The sequence below is a fragment of the Nerophis lumbriciformis genome, linkage group LG02, assembly GCF_033978685.3.
Source record: "Nerophis lumbriciformis linkage group LG02, RoL_Nlum_v2.1, whole genome shotgun sequence".
Lineage (NCBI taxonomy): Eukaryota > Metazoa > Chordata > Actinopteri > Syngnathiformes > Syngnathidae > Nerophis > Nerophis lumbriciformis.
This window is the reverse complement of record NC_084549.2, coordinates 47,494,077-47,513,464: the sequence shown is the minus strand read 5'-3', so window position 1 is coordinate 47,513,464 and position 19,388 is coordinate 47,494,077. Positions and strand designations below refer to the sequence as shown.

Genomic DNA, 19,388 nt, shown 5'->3' with positions numbered 1-19,388 from the left:
AAGGGTCACCTGACCACTGTGACGTGTTGCCTATTAGCTCCTCCCCCACTGACCATCAAGTAGTGACTTGACTATAAGAAGAGCTGATAGGCAACACATCACAGCAGTCAGGTGTCCCTTCTGAAGAAGACTGCAGATGACAGTCCAAACAGGTCAGGTAAAGATTCCCTCTAATATACTGAAAAGATTGTCTGACTACAAGAACATTTGAAAAGTACATGAATAATACGACATAAGGAGTCGTTTTTGAGCAAAAAAAAAAAAAAGTATATTTAGTATGTTTCTATGTGAAATATATTGAATATTCCAAACAATATATTAGTGTGGAGAGAAGTTGTTTGGGAGCCAACTTCCAGGAATCCAGAGGTTGTTCATTCCATCCTTGTTGAAATGGTCATGCAGCTGTGTTGTGACTCTGAAATAAGAATGTAACAATCAGATCACATGAAAACAGCTAAGACAATATAAGTCCTACAGGGAAATGCATTTTTAGACAATATGATTTTCCTGAGCGGCTAGGAGACACCAAAAACTGGATTAGAAAAGTCAGATTTAAAATGATATTTTTTATTTATTTTTTCCCACGGGCCAGATTTTGGACGCTGGCGGGCCGTAACCAGCCCGCGGGCCGTAGTTTGGGGACCCCTTATCTAGTCGTGAGGAAAAAGGGCTAAATAAATGTAATCCATTATTATAAGTATATGATTAGCTACTGACGTACCACGACGTGACTCACATTTCGACATGTTACCATAGCAACAACACTGCAAACATTACTAGCTGATTTGACTGTGTACTTTTGTCCGCTTCCTCCGAGACAAACGACAAGTTTGCAATAGATGTCAGTCTCTTAGGAGCCGCGGAAACACTAGTTGCTAACTTGTTTGTAGTGGAGGCAAACAAGGTCTGTTTAGCTCACTACAATGCCATGTTGCCTTACATTTCGTGGGATTCAACAATCATTTAGAAATAAATCATGTCTAATTACCTTTTCCTCCTCTTGCTTCGATGTCCATGAACTGGAACGTTGTGCTTGATAATGCTGCGGCGCACACTCGCAATGGAACGAGTGCTCCAGGCTGCATGGCTGTCGGGAGCGTGCCGCTCAGGTGTCGCGGCACTCAGGTGCAACCCACGGCGGCAGCCCGACCCTTGTTGCATTGAAAGTGTTCTTATATTCTCCGCTGAAGCCCTGAAATTATGAAGTAGAGCTCCTGCCTCGGTTAAGCTACTTGTCGGCAGTCAGGCAGACATTTTGTTCACAAACAACTTGGCTTTAAGAAAGAAAAAAAAAAGAAACTTGTCTGAAAAGGGGCGGGGATTATTGGTGACCGGAACCCGAATGCAACTCGCTCATACACACTGGTAAGGTGCTCTTATACACATAACTGAAATCCTTGCACACATACTACTGAAATTGTTGTATCTCACCTGCACATGTAAAAAAAGCACACACACACACACACACAGGTGAAATCCGTTTATACACAGGTGTGGGTGTGTGCGTGAGAGAAAAACATTTCAGTAGTGTTTATGAGAGTGTTTCAGTAGGGTGTGTGAGAGAAAAACATTTTAGTTGTTTATGTGAGAGCATTTCAGTAGTGTATGTAAAAGTGTTTCAGTAGTGTGTATAAGAGTGTTTCAGTAGGATGTGTGAGAGAAAAACATTTTAGTTGTTTATGTGAGAGCATTTCAGTAGTGTATGTAAGAGTATTTCAGTAGTGTGTATAAGAGTGTTTCAGTAGGGTGTGTGAGAGAAAAACATTTTAGTTGTTTATGTGAGAGCATTTCAGTAGTGTATGTAAGAGTGTTTCAGTAGGGTGTGGGAGAGAAAACATTTTAGTTGTTTATGTGAGAGCATTTCAGTAGTGTATGTAAGAGTGTTTCAGTCGTGTGTATAAGTGTGTTTCAGTAGGGTGTGTGAGAGAAAAACATTTCAATTGTTTATGTGAGAGCATTTCAGTAGTGTATGTAAGAGGTAATTCTGAATAATGTCTCTAACGGCCCCTCATAGGAGGTCGCGCACACACACACACATGCACACACACACACGCACACACGCCTGTATTTCTTACCTTATTGAGACCTCCGAAAAATGCCTACCTCTTTAGGACCACTCTTTCTAGATATATAAAGATTTGTATTTACAACATTAATAACATATACATACTATGCAAATATAAAATAAGCTTGTTGTGAAAAATTAGTTGGAATTTCACAAGAAAGAGGTCACAATTTCACAAGAAAAACTTTGAATGTTGGCAGTATTATAATGAAAGTCATAATTTTACTCAACGCAAGTAAAAATTTTACAAGAAAAACTGAACATTTGGGCAATATTATGATAAAAGTTGGAATTTTACTCAATTTTACAAGAAAAGCTTAACATTTTGGCAACTTTATGAAAAGAGTCTTAGTTCATAGTTCATAGTACATCTCTGGGGGTGTGAAATATGGCAAAAAGTCTTTGTTGGGTTTGCAGTTTTACCATCAACGCATCAGCCTCCCTTGCGCGCGCTTCATCGGACAGATTCTGGTATTTGTCTTCGTGCTTCGTCGTGGAGTGGCGACTCAAATTATATTCTTTAAACACAGCAACCTGTGTACCACAAATTAAGCACACGGCTTTACCTTTAATTTATGTAAAGAAATACTTGGCAGTCCATGTCTTGTTGGAAACACGCCATTCGTCATCAACTTCTCTCTTTTTAGCGTCTCATCACTTGTCGCTGTGCACCTTCACTCACAGGTTACACCCGGACATACGCCCATAAATAACACTTTTCAAAATAAAAGCAGCACAGTTGTATTGCACGCACGACATAGATGTTTTTTAAACTTTATTTTGTAAATTGTGATTGCCGCTGTTCACATTCACTCACAATCACACACGCGCATACGTCCACACGGAAGTAATACAAATAACGCTTTTCAAAACAAAAGCAGCACCGTTGTATTGCACACTCGACATAGATACTTTTTAAAATTTATTTTGTAATTTATGATTGGCCTCACGCGGCCCGGACAGGGACGCACAAAGGGCCAGATGTGGCCCGCGGGCCGCAGGATGCCCAGGTCTGCTCTGCTAGATGCAATGGTTTTCCGTATTGGGACCATGATTTCGGTCCTAACTTGTTCACCGGTCCTCATATGGAAGGCACTTTTCCTTTTTGATGTCTCAAGAAGGGTAAAAATACAAGAACACACACACACACACTTTCACAGACACATACAGGATCACGGTCAATAAAGATGAATTGTTCTGTGTAGGATTATACCAAGCATTGTTGCAGCCATAGTGTTTACTACTAAAGTAACTTCTAATAGGCTTTTCAGCCATTTTTGATCAAGATAAAAAAAAAAAGTTGATCACCGTGATCGGACTCAAATTAATCGCGATCAACGATCACAATCATATAATCGTTCAGCCCTAGGTGTAACGATTCGTTTTAACAACGATTCGATTAAATTCATGATTCCTGGTTGCTGATAAGATTAAAGGCCTACTGAAATGCGATTTTCTTATTTAAACGGGGATAGCAGGTCCATTCTATGTGTCATACTTGATCATTTCGCGATATTGCCATATTTTTGCTGAAAGAATTTAGTAGAGAACATCGACGATAAAGTTTGCAACTTTTGGTCGCTGATAAAAAAGCCTTGCCTGTACCGGAAGTAGCAGACGAGTAGCGTGACGTCACAGGTTGTGGAGCTCCTCACATCCGCACATTGTTTACAATCATGGCCACCAGCAGCGAGAGCGATTCGGACTGAGAAAGCGACGATGTCCCCATTAATTTGAGCGAGGATGAAAGATTTGTGGATGAGGAAAGTGAGAGTGAAGGACTAGAGGGCAGTGGGAGCGATTCAGATAGGGAAGATGCTGTGAGAGGCGGGTGGGACCTGATATTACGCTGGGAATGACTAAAACAGTAAATAAACACAAGACATATATATACTCTATTAGCCACAACACAACCAGGCTTATATTTAATATGCCACAAATTAATCCTGCATAACAAACACCTCCCCACTCCCGTCCATATAACCCGCCAATACAACTCAAACACCAGCACAACACACTCAATCCCACAGCCCAAAGTACCGTTCACCTCCCCAAAGTTCATACAGCACATATATTTCCCCAAAGTCCCCAAAGTTACGTACGTGACATGCACATAGCGGCACGCACGTACGGGCAAGCGATCAAATGTTTGGAAGCGTACTCACGGTATCGTGTCTGCGTATCCAACTCAAAGTCCTCCTGGTAAGAGTCTCTGTTGTCCCAGTTCTCCACAGGCCAATGGTAAAGATTGACTGTCATCTTTCAAGAATGTAAACAATGAAACACCGGCCGTGTTTGTGTTGCTGAAGTCGGCCGCAATACACCGCTTCCCACCTACAGCTTTCTTCTTTGCTGTCTCCATTGTTCATTGAACAAATTGCAAAAGATTCACCAACACAGATGTCCAGAATACTGTGGAATTTTGAGATGAAAACAGACGACTTAATAGCTGGCCACCATGCTGTCTCAAAATGTCCTCTACAATCCGCGACGTCACACACTGACGTCAACATACCAAGACGTTTTCAGCAGGATATGACGCGCAAAATTTAAAATTGCACTTTAGTAAACTAACCATATTGGCATGTGTTGCAATGTTAAGATTTCATCATTGATATATAAACTATCAGACTGCATGGTCGGTAGTAGTGGGTTTCAGTAGGCCTTTAAGGGATGATATTTGTTTATTTAGAATGATTATATCCAAAACGATTCAGTGAGTTTAAATTGATTCAGTGACTTTTTTGTCAAAAGTTCCACCAGTGTGACTGTGGAATAAATACTGGAAACTAGACACTGCAGGTGAAGTTTCCCTATAATTTTGTTACTTCTTGTAAAGGAATGATGTATAAATTAATTATGGATACAAAAAAGCAAGTAAACAACAATTAATGGTCAATGCATTCACATCTTATTTGAATAAAGTGCAACCAACACTTTAGGTTGAATTAACACAAGGAAACATTTTCTGCTCTCATTTTCAACATTAAAGATATTTTTAATAAAAGTACAGTAACCAACATTTTAATAGTAGATTTACCTGCTACTTTCGCTTTTGTTTTAAAATGAATACAAAAAATTAAATCCGACCAGATCTCTTCAGGTTAAATGAGCACTGGTTTAACCTGACCTGCTAGTACTCTCATTTTAATCAACAGCAGTGCAGTAATATTAACATAATAGGACACGTACTGCAATGGTGGCTTATTAATTTCTTGGCCGTCTGCTTATCTTTTGTTATCCACCATAATTGTTTTGATGATGTCACTGACTGCCGGACAGATTGGCGAAATGTTTAACAGCTTTATCTCATTAAAGGTGCTAAAAACAACTTAATATAAAGTCTGCTTTCTTAAATCCAAAGTTAACTTTTCTGATATTGATTAAGTCGATTGATTACCTTTTAAAAACAATGTAGATGATATGTATCTTCCGGAAGGTCAACTTGCAGAGCACAGATTGATGTAGTTGAATCTTTGGAATATATATTGATAGATTGATATAGTGGATGAATCGTTACACCCCTCAACATTATTATGAAATATTTGTTACAAAAAGTACGGGTTGATGAGCCTACTACTGTAAGTATATAGCTGTTTCTATGGAAACCACAGAAACATTTGCATAACCACTTAAAAGTGCTAATTTTCAAAGATTATTTGATGCAGGCTGAGAAGGAAAGCAACTCTCACAGTCGTAAGGAGTTAGCAGTAAAGTTCAATTGGATGTTTTCATGCTGTGGCTGCTTTGCTTAAAAGTGTGACTATTTGACAAGTCGCTGCAGGTGTGCCTGGTTGCTCCGCCTGCAGCGGAAATAGTCATCTGTGGATAAAAAAAACACACAAAGAAATCTGAGAAATCAATGCAAAGTGAAAGTCAGAATGGAAACAGCTAACTGCCTAAATAAATCAATGTAGTTTTTTTCAAGTTATGTTATTTCCTTTTTCATTTTTCATTATTCTTTTTTTTGCTTTTTACTAGTAAAGAGTGTATATTTTTTGAGTAATAAATACAACTTCATTAAAGGTCCATTAATTAAATTCGAAACTCCTTACATTATTATGCAACACATCACTGAACAATTTTGAGCAGTATTTTAAGTCATCAATCAATCAATCAAAGTTTATTTAGATAGCGCTTAATCACAAATGTCTCAAAGGGCTGCACAAGCCACAACAACATCCTCGGCTCAGATCCCACATCAGGGCAAGAAAAAAGTCAAAGCATAATAATTTGGTGTCATAAATGTACCTATATAATTCATACAATTTAAGTAAAAAATGTTTATGTAAGGTTTTCTTTTATGAAACTGAAGCAGTTTTGTTAAAGAATGGGAGTGTTCCGAAAGTGGACCTATGATTTTGTGTTTTCTGACCTGTAATGTTACAATGTTATAATCGTGTTGAACAATACAAACGCATCAAATCATAAGGGTCATGCATTGTGCCGTGAGTTTGCACAGTTTTGGAAGCCTATGAACGCTGTGTCTTACACTCTTTTTTTAACTGTGTGAATCCAGTGATGTCACAGTGAGGTGAATGTACTTATGTGGTCATTCTAGGACACATTGTGTCGGAAAGCCTCCTCCGCTTGTGCTAAGCCGACCAGCTGTGACTGCTTGAAATTCCGTATATTCCTTTTAGTTTCTCTCGCCTGCCCAATGTAAAATAAATACTTCAGTGTTAAATCATTATCTTGACTATGACATCTGATACGACAACACTCATCACCTGCAGAGCAGACTTAGCAAGAGTGGAGTTTGCTTTATTTTTCTTGAGCACATTAGACAATAAACATGCTGGGTGAATATGAAAGCAATAGTCAATGATGTTCCAACAAATAAGCTAAGAAGAAGATGGTTGACACTGCATTTATGATATCTCTTCCCATAGCTCTCAAGTGGTACAGGGCCAACTGTAACATCCAGGCTGAGATTGAGGAGATGCAAGAAGAGCAGCGTTCCTTGTCATCCGTCAAAACGCTGTCAGTGTGGAATCTGCTTCATGACCATACCGTTCGATGGCAGGTCCTCTCCGTGATGGTCATCAACATTGGCATGCAGCTGTCTGGCATTGATGCTGTAAGGAAGTTTTATATTATATATATGTTTCATTTTTCACCAGCATTTACCTTGTCAATCTTCCTCATGTCTTTTAAATGTTTTGCCATTCACGCTCTTTCAATTATGTCCAAAAGTGTTTAGACACTGTTAGAGGGATGTTTTCCACCTCAGTGGAGTAAAGGGTTTCGGTATGTATTATCTTCATGCGGGTATGCTCTAATCCAGGGGTCCCCAAACTTTTTGTCTCGGGGGGGCCGCATTGGGTTACAAAAATCTGTCCGGGGGCCGGGCTGTATCTGTGTGTATATATATATATATATATGTTAGGTCAGGAAAAAACACAGATTTCATCCCTACAAGCCTGTTTAGCAGGTTTCCCCACTCTTCAGGGGATTTTATTATATTATATTATATATATATATATATATATATATATATATATATATATATATATATATATATATATATATATATATATACACACAGTATATTAGGGCTGCAACAAACAATTAATTTGATAAGCGATTAATCTGTCGATTATCACTTCAATTGATCGATTAATAATCGGATAAAAGAGACAAACTACATTTCTATCCTTTCCAGTATTTTATTTTAAAAAAAACAGCATACTGGCACCATACTTATTTTGATTATTGTTTCTCAGCTGTTTGTACATATTGCAGTTTATAAATAGAGGTTTATAAAAAAAATAAAAATAAAATAAAATAAAATAATTTACAAAAAAAATATATATAAAAATTTGCCTGAGCGGCTAGGAGACACCGAGAGTAACAAGCGGTAGAAAATGGATTAGAAAGGACATATTAAAAAAAATAATGATAAAAAAAATATTATTATTTTTTATTTTTTTAAACTTGGGACTTCCCACAGGCCGGATTTTGGACGCGTGCCGTAGTTTGGGGACCCCTGCACCAATCTGTTTTGTTCAAGGCCAAGTGAAGCACAAAAGCACCTTTACTCAGCTTTCACACACACACTTGTAGATAATCTCCTGGTTTTGATGGCCGTCTTCTCTTCAGCGCTGGTATTGCAACTGTTTTGTATTTACCCCACTTGTTAGAATAAATGTAATGGAAAACAAAAAGTCTGCCGGACTCAGCCTGCCAGTTCGAAGGGCTAACATTCTTACAAGGCGACCAAAACCATCTGTCTAGGAAAACAAGAAAAGGTGGGCTGTGCATCTACGTCAATGAAAGTCGGCGTTTGCAGTTCTCGCTCACAGAGTTGGGCTGGAAGCTGTTTATTTAATTTGGGTTTTGTTTTTTTATGTTGGAACTAGGGTTGTTCCGATACCAATAACTTGGTACCGGTACCAAAATGTATGTCGATACTCTTTGACACTTTTCCAAATAAAGGGAAATGCGAAAAATGTCAATATTGACTTTATTTTAACAGAAAATCTTACAATACAATAAACATATGTTTGCACTCAAATACAATTTTTACAAGGTTAAAATATAAATTAAAGGGCATTAAACACATTGTGTTTTTCTTGTTGCACTCAAAGAACAATTTACAATTTTCCATATTACATATAGTCTGCCATAATCAAGGATTAGATTAGAATAGAATAAAAAGCTTTATTGACATTATATTAAATGCGTCATGATTTATGGTTGCCACTCCTAGTCTGTGCTTTAAAAAATATACAATTATTAGTAAGTACTAAAAACAAAACTATGGATAAATGTACACAGATAAGACATGTAGCAGGTAAAACACACATTTTGTTAAAGATAAAACACAAATTGTAGCAATTTGGTACAAAATTCAGTTATTTCCCTTGCATTAGTTGACACTCGATGTGTCTTAACTCTGCTAATATTTGGCATCAAGCCAAGCAGCTGTGTGTGTGTCGACGCATCTACATGTGCACAGCAAGGGAGCTGGTTAACTCAGGAGAGTAGCATACAGTATGTGTGTTTAAGAGAATGTCAATGTGTTGGCTGACTGACGTCAGTGAGTGAGTGGGCGAGTAAAGAGAAAGAGAGAGAAGGAGCTCGTGCACTGCGCAGTAGAAGAATGAACGGGTCCGATTGTGTCCTGCAAAACTAATAATAAAGAAACCAGATTGTGACAAATCGGCGGCCTCGTCATGTACCCGAAAGCGCAGTTTAGCAGACCCATTGCCGGGTAAAGTGAAGGGTGTTACCCCCGACGAAAACATTGACCCTGGAGTGAACGTCTGCCCTGCTCTCCTCCACTACGGTCTGCATGGGAGCCAAACAGCAGGACAGGTGTAACAACTACATTATTACCTTTCACTCTTTATAACTCCTTGTGCAGATCTGAATACTTAATATTTAAATGTTTACCTATGTTTGAAGCAATGGTGGTAATACTAATCGCCACATTTGGCGAGGCGTGTCTTAAAGCAGCACCTGTTGCGCGGCATTTCCCTGTTTAGAACGTCACCTTTGGTTGTTCGTTTTGAAACCCAAATACCTCCATATTGTGCCCCCCCCCGCCCCCCTCCATATTGGGGGGGGGGGGGTCCGGCTCTCATCACCACAGAGACGCGCGATCATTTACTGCACATTTATTTTCCCACCTGTAGAGTTTTGCTATGTTTTCAAACACATTTTTTTATGGACATTTTAGACAGTCCAAAGTGCATCTACAACAGAACCCACTTTTTTTTCCTCCTTTTTTTCCCAGCGCTGATGGTAGAGAGGCTGCACTTAATGTGTTCAAGATGCAAACAAATGCAAACTTCAATAAGTTTTTATCATTTAACAGGCATGTTAATATTACCGGTATATATTTTATGTGAAAAAGTTAACACTTTTAAAAAAACTTGACACCAGAATACTTCGATTAAATTAATTTTAATCAGCCCCCTCTATCACCCAGCATTCAGCTATAAAATTATAGAAGGATGTTGCTGAATAGACAATATTTTCAATATTTTTCTTTTTTGACACATAAAAACGCAGTTCAGGACAGAGGATTCTCTGTCAACCTTCTGTAGCGGTGGCACCAATCTTGCAGCCGTGTGTGTAACTGTCAGTTTACACATACTTTTCAGACTTGCTCAATAAAACGCTGAATAGTGGTCACAAAACAGTGATTAGTGTTGATAATTCACATTGCTCATGCTGTATTGTGTATGTTGTGGCTGTATATATATGAAGAACATTTTTCAGCACAAAATACCAGGACGTGATGCGGCATGGTCATTGCTTCGGCTGCAACATGGACAGCGGAGCATCACAGACTTCGCCATTGAGTTTAGAAGACTCGCTGCTAACAGCCGGTGGCTGACTTCTGCATTGGTGGACGTATTTTCCCTCAGCCTTGCTGATCGTGTCCAGAAGCAGATGATCCCACTTAATACCCCCAACAGCCTAGACGAGTTCGTCGCTTTGGCAGTGGAGACCGAAAATCGTCTCATTGACTGGGAGAGACAGAGACTCCCGGCAGCAGGGACGCGGCGCCTCGGCGTATAGTCCGAGTGGTGCTGTTGCTTTTGTCAAACTGCTATCGGACCGATACCCAATGTCGATGCCCAGCCGATATCATTGGAGGAGGAACCAATGCAGCTTGGAGGAAAATGTCTCTGCCCCGCTGAGAGGATTCGACACCTTCATTTGCAGCTGTGTTTATATTGCGGCGAAGCACAACATCTCATCGCACGCTGTCCTCTTTGCCCTGCCCGCCGTCGCACTCAAGCTATGATCCAGATCTCCAGCGACCGACCCTGCTCCTCGACTGCCAGCTACAGGACAGATGTTTTCTAGAGTTCAACTCTCGGGTACACTTGCCTGGATTAAGGATCAGAAATTGGACATTAGGGCTCTCATTGACTCTGGTGCCGATTATAATTTTATTGATGAATCAGTCATTAAGCGTTTTTCTATACCTCTTTCTAAATTACCTAGACCTAGAGTTGTCCAATCTTTTGACAGAGGCCACCCGGCGAGCGTAACCCATCAGACTAATCACTTATCCTTTCAATTATCTGGTAACCACTTTGAATCTATTCATTTTCTAGTCATTCCCTCTAGTTCTGCTCCAATTGTGCTCGGGCTTACCTGGCTTACTAAACACAATCCCCATATCGATTAGGCCAAGATAACTATCATCAACTGGGGAGTATTTTGCCATACACATTGTCTCCGGTCCACATCCAACTCAGTTGCCTAGTGGTTAGAGTGTCCGCCCTGAGATTGGTAAGTTGTGAGTTCAAACCGAGTCATACCAAAGACTATAAAAATGGGACCCATTACCTCCCTGCTTGACACTCAGCATCAAGGGTTGGAATTGAGGGTTAAATCACCAAAAAATAATTCCCGGGCGCGGCCACCGCTGCTGCCCACTGCTCCCCTCACCTCCCAGGGGGTGATCAAGGGTGATGGGTCAAATGCAGAGAATAATTTCGCCACACCTAGTGTGTGTGACACAATCATTGGTACTTTAACTTTAACTTAACATGCCCTCGCACAGTGTTGACACCCAGGAAGTCAAAGATTTGTCTGTTGTCCCCACTGCTTTCCACAATCTTAGAGAAGTATTTAGCAAAGATCGCCCCTACGATTGTAGTATTAATCTCTTACCTGGTGCTACACTCCCTTATTCACGACAATACAACATTTCTAAACACTAAAGAGATTCACTAGAGGACTATTTTACCACTTCTCTTGCGTTTGGTCTCATCCGTCTCTCCAACTCTCCTCTAGCTGCTGGTTTCTTTTTTGTGTGCGCTTGCATCGATTACCGCGCCCTTAATGATTTCATTGTTAAGATAAATATCCTCTCCCGCTTCTCGATTCGGCTTTCAACCCTCTATACGCTGCTAGACACTTCACTAAAATGTACCTCCGCAACGCATATCATCTGGTTAGATTAAGGGAGGGAGATGAATGGAAAACCGCATTCAACACACCACTAGGACATTTTGAATACCTTGTTATGCCGTTTGGTCTCACCAATGCTTCCGCCGTGTTTCTTGGCCTCATCAATGAAGTCCTGCAGGACGTGCTCGACCGCTTTGTGGTGGTGTATTTGGTGATATCCTTGTTTTCTCACCCACTCCCGAATTACACGTTCAACATGTTCGTTTAGTTCTCCAACGTCTTCTCTAAAACCGTCTTTTTGTAAAGGTGAGAAATGTGTGTTTAATTCTGAGTCTGTTCCTTTTTGGGGATTTATAGTGGAGAGGGGTCAACTCCGAGCGGATCTGGTTAAGATCCAAGCAGTAGTTGATTGGCCTACTCCCACCTTTAGAAAGCACCTCCAAAAGCTGCTAGGTTTTGCAAACTTTTATCATCGTTTTATCCGAAATTTTAGTCAGGAAGCTGAACCCTTGACTAGACTTACATCCACTAAGCTTCGCTTTTTGTGGACCTCAGACGCTCAGTCTTCTTTTGATAGACTCAAATTGTTGTTCACTGCACCGGTTCTTGTTTATCCTAACACTTCTCAATTTTTTGTTGAGGTCAACGCATCTGACTCCGCCGCAGGGGCGGTCCTTTCCCAGCGTTCCTAATTCGACCAGAGACTGCACCACTGCGCTTTTTTCTCCCGTCGCTATACTCCAGCGGAACACAATTACGACATTGGCAATAGAGAACTACTCGCTGTTGTTTTGCTTCTTCAAGAATGGAGGCACTGGCTGTTGTGTTCACAGACCACAAGAATCTGGCCTACATTCGCATCGCTCAATGGCTCAACCCGACACAGGCAAGGTGGGCACTATTCTTCGCCAGATTCAACTTCACCATGACGTTCCGCCCCAGATCCCAGAACGGTAAACCGGACACCCTGTCGAGAATATACTCCTGTCCCTTGGAAGAGGTCAAGGCAAAGACCATCATCCCTCCGAGTGCTGGGAGCATTACAGTGGGACATTGAAGGTCGGGTGATGGAGGCACTAAAGAACTTTCCCTCCCCCAAGAACTGTCCCGGGGTGTTTGTTTGTGGTCTTAGAGCTTTGTCCAGAAGTCCTGAACTGGGCCCACAGCTCCAAGGTCGCCTGCCACCCAGGGATAACCCGCACATCTTTTCCCCTATCCCAGCGCTTCTGTTGGGCTACTTTCAGGGCTGACGTCAAGGAGTTTGTGTCGGCCTGTTCCACCTGTGCCCGTAAGGCTTCTCATCGGCCACCTGCTGGTCTTCTGCGCCCACTTCCCATCCCCTGCCGCGCGTGGTCCTATGTGATGTTGAACTTTGTCACAGGACTTCCACCATCCAATGGCAACGTAGTTATAACCACTTTGGTGGACCGTTTTTCTAGAATTGTCCATTTCATTGCTCTTCCCTATTTGCCTTCTGCACTCGAGACTGCTGAGTTGCTGGTACGCCACGTTTTCCGGCTGCATGGAATCCCTGTTGGTGTGGTTTTGGATAGACAATTTTCATCTGTTGTTTGGAAGGCCTTCTGTAAGTATTTAGGAGCATCGCCCAGCCTTTCTTTGGGATACCACCCGCAGAAAAATGGTCAGACTGAGCGCGCCAATCAAGATCTGGAGGCCGCTATCTGCTGCGTTTTCTACCATCAGCCGGCCTCCTGGGCACTCAGCCTACCTTGGATCTAGTAAGCCCATAATATTCTAGTCAGCTCTGCAACAGGCATGTCTCCTTTTCACTCCGCCTACGGGTACCAGCCTCCTGCTTTTCCTTCCCTGGAATCCGAGGTTGCCGTCCCGTCTGTGGCTGCCTACCTGCGGCGTGCACGTCAAGCCTGGCATAATACTTTACTTTAGCGCACCTCAGAGCACAACCAGTGTCTCGCTGACCGTCACCGCAGCATAGTGTCAGAATACAAGCCCGGTCAGAGGGTGTGGCTGTCATCTCGCGACCTACCTCTTCAGTTGGACTCAAAGAAACTGGAAGTGCCTCCTCCACCACCCAGGCTTATTGATGGGCATCCCGCATTTACAGTGTCATGTTCAAAAACTGAGGACATCTATTAAACAAGACAAAAGGCAAGGAATCAAACAGAGACAGAATTCAATTTGGACTCAATATTGAGGAGAGACATGGCCACTGCACTCTCTGTACAGTCCTGCACCACGCTCTGACGAAGAAGGTTTTCGTCTACTCCTTTATTCAGATGTTCAATGTTCACGCACCAACACATGTCACAGCAGGAATGGGAAGTATTTAAAACAGTCATTGTTCTCGGTCGCTTTGAAGACCAAGAAGTGGGATTTCTCGGGCTTGGGCTCTTCCTGGATCCAGCTGGGGCAGGTGTTGGAGGACAATGGATAACCCCTCCCGTCTCCTGACCACAGTGACTTCAAGAGGGCAGCGGGTCGTAAACACCGTTGACCTCGGTCACCAAACAGTTGGAAGAGAGTTTGTGAAATACTTCAGAGAGAGTTCGTTTAACGCTTCAAAGAGAGTTCCTCTGGAAGTTGAGCAGATCCTGCCATCTGTCCGTGTTGAAATCACAGTGGCGTTTCACGAGCCTTCTTCCTCTTGTTAGGCCTCGAAAGACAGCATTCATAATACAACGTTTCTTTTGTGATAACTTACAAACAATTATTCCAACAATTCCCTCCTGTTTATCGCAAAAACGTTCCCATAATCTCCTTATCCCTAATAACTTCTTCTTGCAATTTTCAGTTAATGGTTAATTTCCTTACGACAAAGTTATGTTTACACTCAGAATTGAACATAAATTTTTCCTCATATTTATGACATTTCTGGAAATAAATCAGGAACACCATCCTGGTAGGTATCCTCGTCTTCAGATTCATCTTCCTTGTCGTCCACCAGGAAGTACATCTGAACAGCTTTATCATCTGCTGGGATAATCGCTGTGGTAATCAGACGGTTAAACAGAAAACAGACAGGGAATACAACAACATCCACACAACGTCAGTATTGCTGAACACGGACATAGATACCAGATACCAAAGACTTGTATTTGCCAAACACGTCCAACCACCCCTCCCACATAGATGTATCTATGCCTGAATGCTCTTTCAGTTTACCGTTAAGGGTGTGCAGGCCTTCCATTGCTTTGGTCAGGCTACTTTCTGCGTCAGTGCAGTTTGGTACGAACATGCAACACTGTTCACCAAATATTGCGCACACGCCCCCTTTTTTTGCGTCATACGGTTTTGAAAAGCCATAAGGAAGGTGGCGGTGGCGAGTTGATTAGCGACGGCTTCAAGTCTTGGCCTGTGTAATTTTCCAATCCCTGTACATTGTAGTGGACATAGTTTATTCTGTCAACATTCTTGTTAATCGTACACCACCAGTAGACGTATGATTCAAATCCATCTGCAACTTGATTTACCAATTTATAGTCGTCAGATATACTTCTTTGGACACCCATCAATATAAGTTGGATCTACAACACTTTGCCATGTCTAGTTATTTTCCAATGTTCAGATATCAAACTGTTAAGGCGTGTTAACAATTCTTGTACAAATATTGATACTTTTACTATGTGTATGCAGTTATCTGATGATACGTTTCCTAACTGTTGTACAGAGCCTTGCATGTTAATGCAGGTATAATTAGCTTTTTTCACATATTTATCAAATATTTGTTTCTGTTTTGTCTCTTTAGCTACAGGGTCAATTTTGTTTTGACTTCAATTCAACTTGTTTTTTTTTTTTGACTCATCTTGAGTAATTGTCTGGGCTTATACATACAACACAATCAGTTTTTGCAGTCTTTTCCACTTGCTCCGCCATAAGGAACAAATTAATTACCAAAACAGGAACCAATTATTATCAAACTTTGACACATCATCAAATGGTATGCTTACAACTTTGTCACAGTGGAATTTGTAGTGTGCTAGTTAATATGTCCCTTTGATAACACAAATACAATTCCAAATACTTTTTTCCCATTATATGACCTTTCTACAATGTGCTAAGTGTATTTAGCTTGGTCTTTCCACTATCTTTCAAATGGTGTTATCCTGTTGTACTTGTAATGTTAATGTACATTTTTACTAAATATTTGCATAATGCTTTTGCTACTGTCAGCACATCTGCTTTCCCTTTAGGAAATATTTCTACCTACTTTGAAAATGCATCTACTATGACCAGACAATAATGTTTTCCTTCACTCTTATTTAGTTAATTGCATAGATGTTTTATACAAAAAATTTTTATAAGAATTAAACTATAGGAAGTATAGTACTTCTGTATAAGGGTATTCATATCCCTCCTGTTGAGCCATGAGTTCAACCTTGGCTCAATATTGCTGCTCACTTATACCGATTTTTCTTTGTAAGATTGGTTTATTGTCTGGACATACATAGATGTCTTCTTTGTTCAACGTGACTCCGTTTTTTAAATCCATTTATCTTTTTCTTTTGGAGTACTTTGTTGTTGCATATCTTTTAGTATATCATTATTCATGTCACTAGTTTGTCGTTTGAAATATGTATTTCCTTTTCTGTTACTTGTTTTGCTGTTTTGTCAGCAAACATATTTCCTATTGATACTGTGTCTGTTCCTTTGGTGTGTGTCGCACATTTGCATATTGCTATTTTAGCTGGTAGCTGTACTGCTTCTACTAATTCTTTTTTCTCTCTTTTTTTTTTTTATCAGTTCTCCAATGTGTTACAGATTTTCCTGTTGACTTTAGCATTCCTACATTTTGGCTATCTTCATATATATTGTGACCTTTTGATCTTTCATTACTTTACATGCTTCTATTAGTGCTTCTAGTTCTGCCGCTTGCATTGAGCAATTTGATGGTCATTTGAAGCTTTCAAAATGTTCGTTACTGTAACAACTGCACATTCTGTTCTATTTTTATTCCACAGAATGCTGCTTTAGCTTCTGAATTCCACTCTACAGATGATTAAATTTTTCATTAATTTACTTAAAGGAGCTACTATTTCAGCATAATTTGGTATTCAACTTCTACAATAATTAGTTAATCCTAGAAATTACCTCATTTGCTTCTTTATTTGTGGTTTTTGTACTTGTAGTACTTTGTTTTTCTATTTTCCACAATAGTGCGTCCATTTTTGTTTAGAGAACGTTCTAGATTCTTTACTTATCTTTTGCATAATTGGACTTTTATTTTGCTTATTTTGTGTCTTTCACTATGTAGATGATTTAATAACGCTAATGTTATTTTTCCTCCTAATTCAAATGTTATACATATTACTTTATGTATTTTTTAAGTAATGTTTTAAACTCACTTAACTGTCTATATGCCACTTAATCTATACTTTCACACTCAGAATTTACATTCTTCCCATTGTTTATATGTTTTACTTGCAATTACTATTCAATAATATTCAAAGCAATCAGTTGTCTATCGCTGATAGTTTTCCTGATTGCCATACCTCCTTATTTATTCTATGTTATGTCATTATCTTATCTTAGCTCAACACTCAGATGTATGGTGTTGCAAATGTCTAAAACATAATCTAACTTAAGAATGTTATACTACACTTCAAAGTTAAACCTACTTTAAATTTACATGTAATAAATTCATTTTCACACCTCCCCCACTGCGCCACGCACACACACACACACACACACACACACACACACACACGGTGGTGTGTAAGTGCGTGAGTGCACTCTTAAGGGCAAAGGTCAGCAACACTTGAAGAGATTTCTCTTCTTTTTTTCTCTCTTCTTTCCTCAGCTAATAAACATGTAACCCACTTTATCATTTTATCATACTATACCTCTCAACTCTTATTATAGTTATTAATCTAGGTTTTTATTTGTTCCATTATTTAATTATACATATATATATTTGTATATATAAAAGTGCTCTTTATATATCCAAACATACATGTATATCTTCAGTCTACCTTTTCTTCACCTCTTATTTCAATACCCCCATTATCTCTGTCGAACACATTAGTTTATTCCATTTTGCCTTAATTCTTCTAATTGATTTCTTCCCATTTCTTCATCTATTTTTACTTTTATCTCATTATAGCACTTTGAGATTTTTCTCCTATTTGCTTTTTATTTTAACCTATTTTTATTTTTATTTGAACCTCCGGGGTTTTTACACAATTTGTACCTGGAAAGATACACACTTAAACACACACTAACAAACAAACAAACACATTTGCAGCGATCTTACCACCAATGGCATACGCTGACAACATGACTAATTGGTGTTGTCTTTTAACAGTCATGCTGAGTTACTTTGATTGTTAATTTTTTTTTTTTTTCTCAGGACAGTTTCTTGCAAAATGTCCCTCTTTGCCACAACGCCAACACGCAGTAGAGTGTAACTGCTGTCTTTGTTGTGGTCTCCTATTTTGGTTGAAATAGATTGTAGTAGACCATATTAGATCTGCGTTTCTTTGGGTTCCTCTTTTCATTTTGAGAATTTGGAGTAATCCGTCGTCCCCTACAGAGCCGAACTTATAAGGATTACTTTTGTCTTTGTTGTAAGATAGTGGTTTAATTTATTATTGTGGTACACGTCGCTTCTACTGGAGATGGTTCCCCAGTGGAGGTGTCTTGCCTAGAGCATCCACAATAACCCACTATTTACTTCTCACAACTTTAATATGGAGTGATAGCCTAATGGCGATTACTCCCACACACTCTCACATTCACACCTTTCAGTATATTGATCTACGGAAATTTCAATATTTCATGAGGATCCCGTCGCCCTCCAGGTTATTGTTTTATACGGCCAAAATTCAGTTTTAATTCTGAATAGACCATTTTAGGTCTGCATTGGACGCCGTCGTCCCCAGGATAATGGCTTACGGATATTTCAAATTATTGTGGGCTCCGCCTCCCCCTAGTATATTTGTTTACGGATATTACGGATTTCAGTTTTCGCGGTTCCGTTTACCTGCAGTATATTGGCCTCTTCAGTTTTAGAATTTTATTTCGGGTATTTCAGTTTTCGCGGACACCGACGTCCTGCAGTAATTTTGGCCTTTTTACCTGTTAGAGCCTAGGATTTACAGGGTTTGTCTATGCGTCGTAACCCTCGTCACACGCTTTCTCTTTGTTGTTTCTTTCTTCGTCAATTTAAAACGTACTCACTGCTCTCTGCCTTCCTTCCTGTTGTCCTCGGATTTTCCGTCAGTCTTTCCAATTCCAGCCCGAAATGAAGAAAAAGCAGTTCCTCAATCAGGATTTGGATGCCATGGTCTTTCTGGTTTCACTCATTCTTGCTGGAATCGTCAGACGTGTTGGAATCCGGCTCGAAGGACCAATAAGATGTCACGTTCAAAAACTGAGGACATCTATTAAACAAGACAAAAGGCAAGGAATCAAACAGAGACAGAATTCAATTTGGACTCAATATTGAGGAGAGACATGGCCACTG

The 19,388-nt window shown here is 40.0% G+C and overlaps 1 protein-coding gene across 2 annotated transcripts in view; it reads left to right on the top strand.

The window, feature by feature from the left end:
* slc2a15a (solute carrier family 2 member 15a) overlaps positions 1-19,388 on the top strand; it is a 145,318-nt gene that overhangs the window by 76,225 nt on the left and 49,705 nt on the right. For both annotated transcript variants that reach the window (XM_061963786.1, XM_061963796.1), the window contains one exon: positions 6,958-7,145. In XM_061963786.1, coding sequence (XP_061819770.1) covers positions 6,958-7,145 — 188 coding nt within the window. The remainder of the gene's footprint in view (positions 1-6,957; positions 7,146-19,388) is intronic.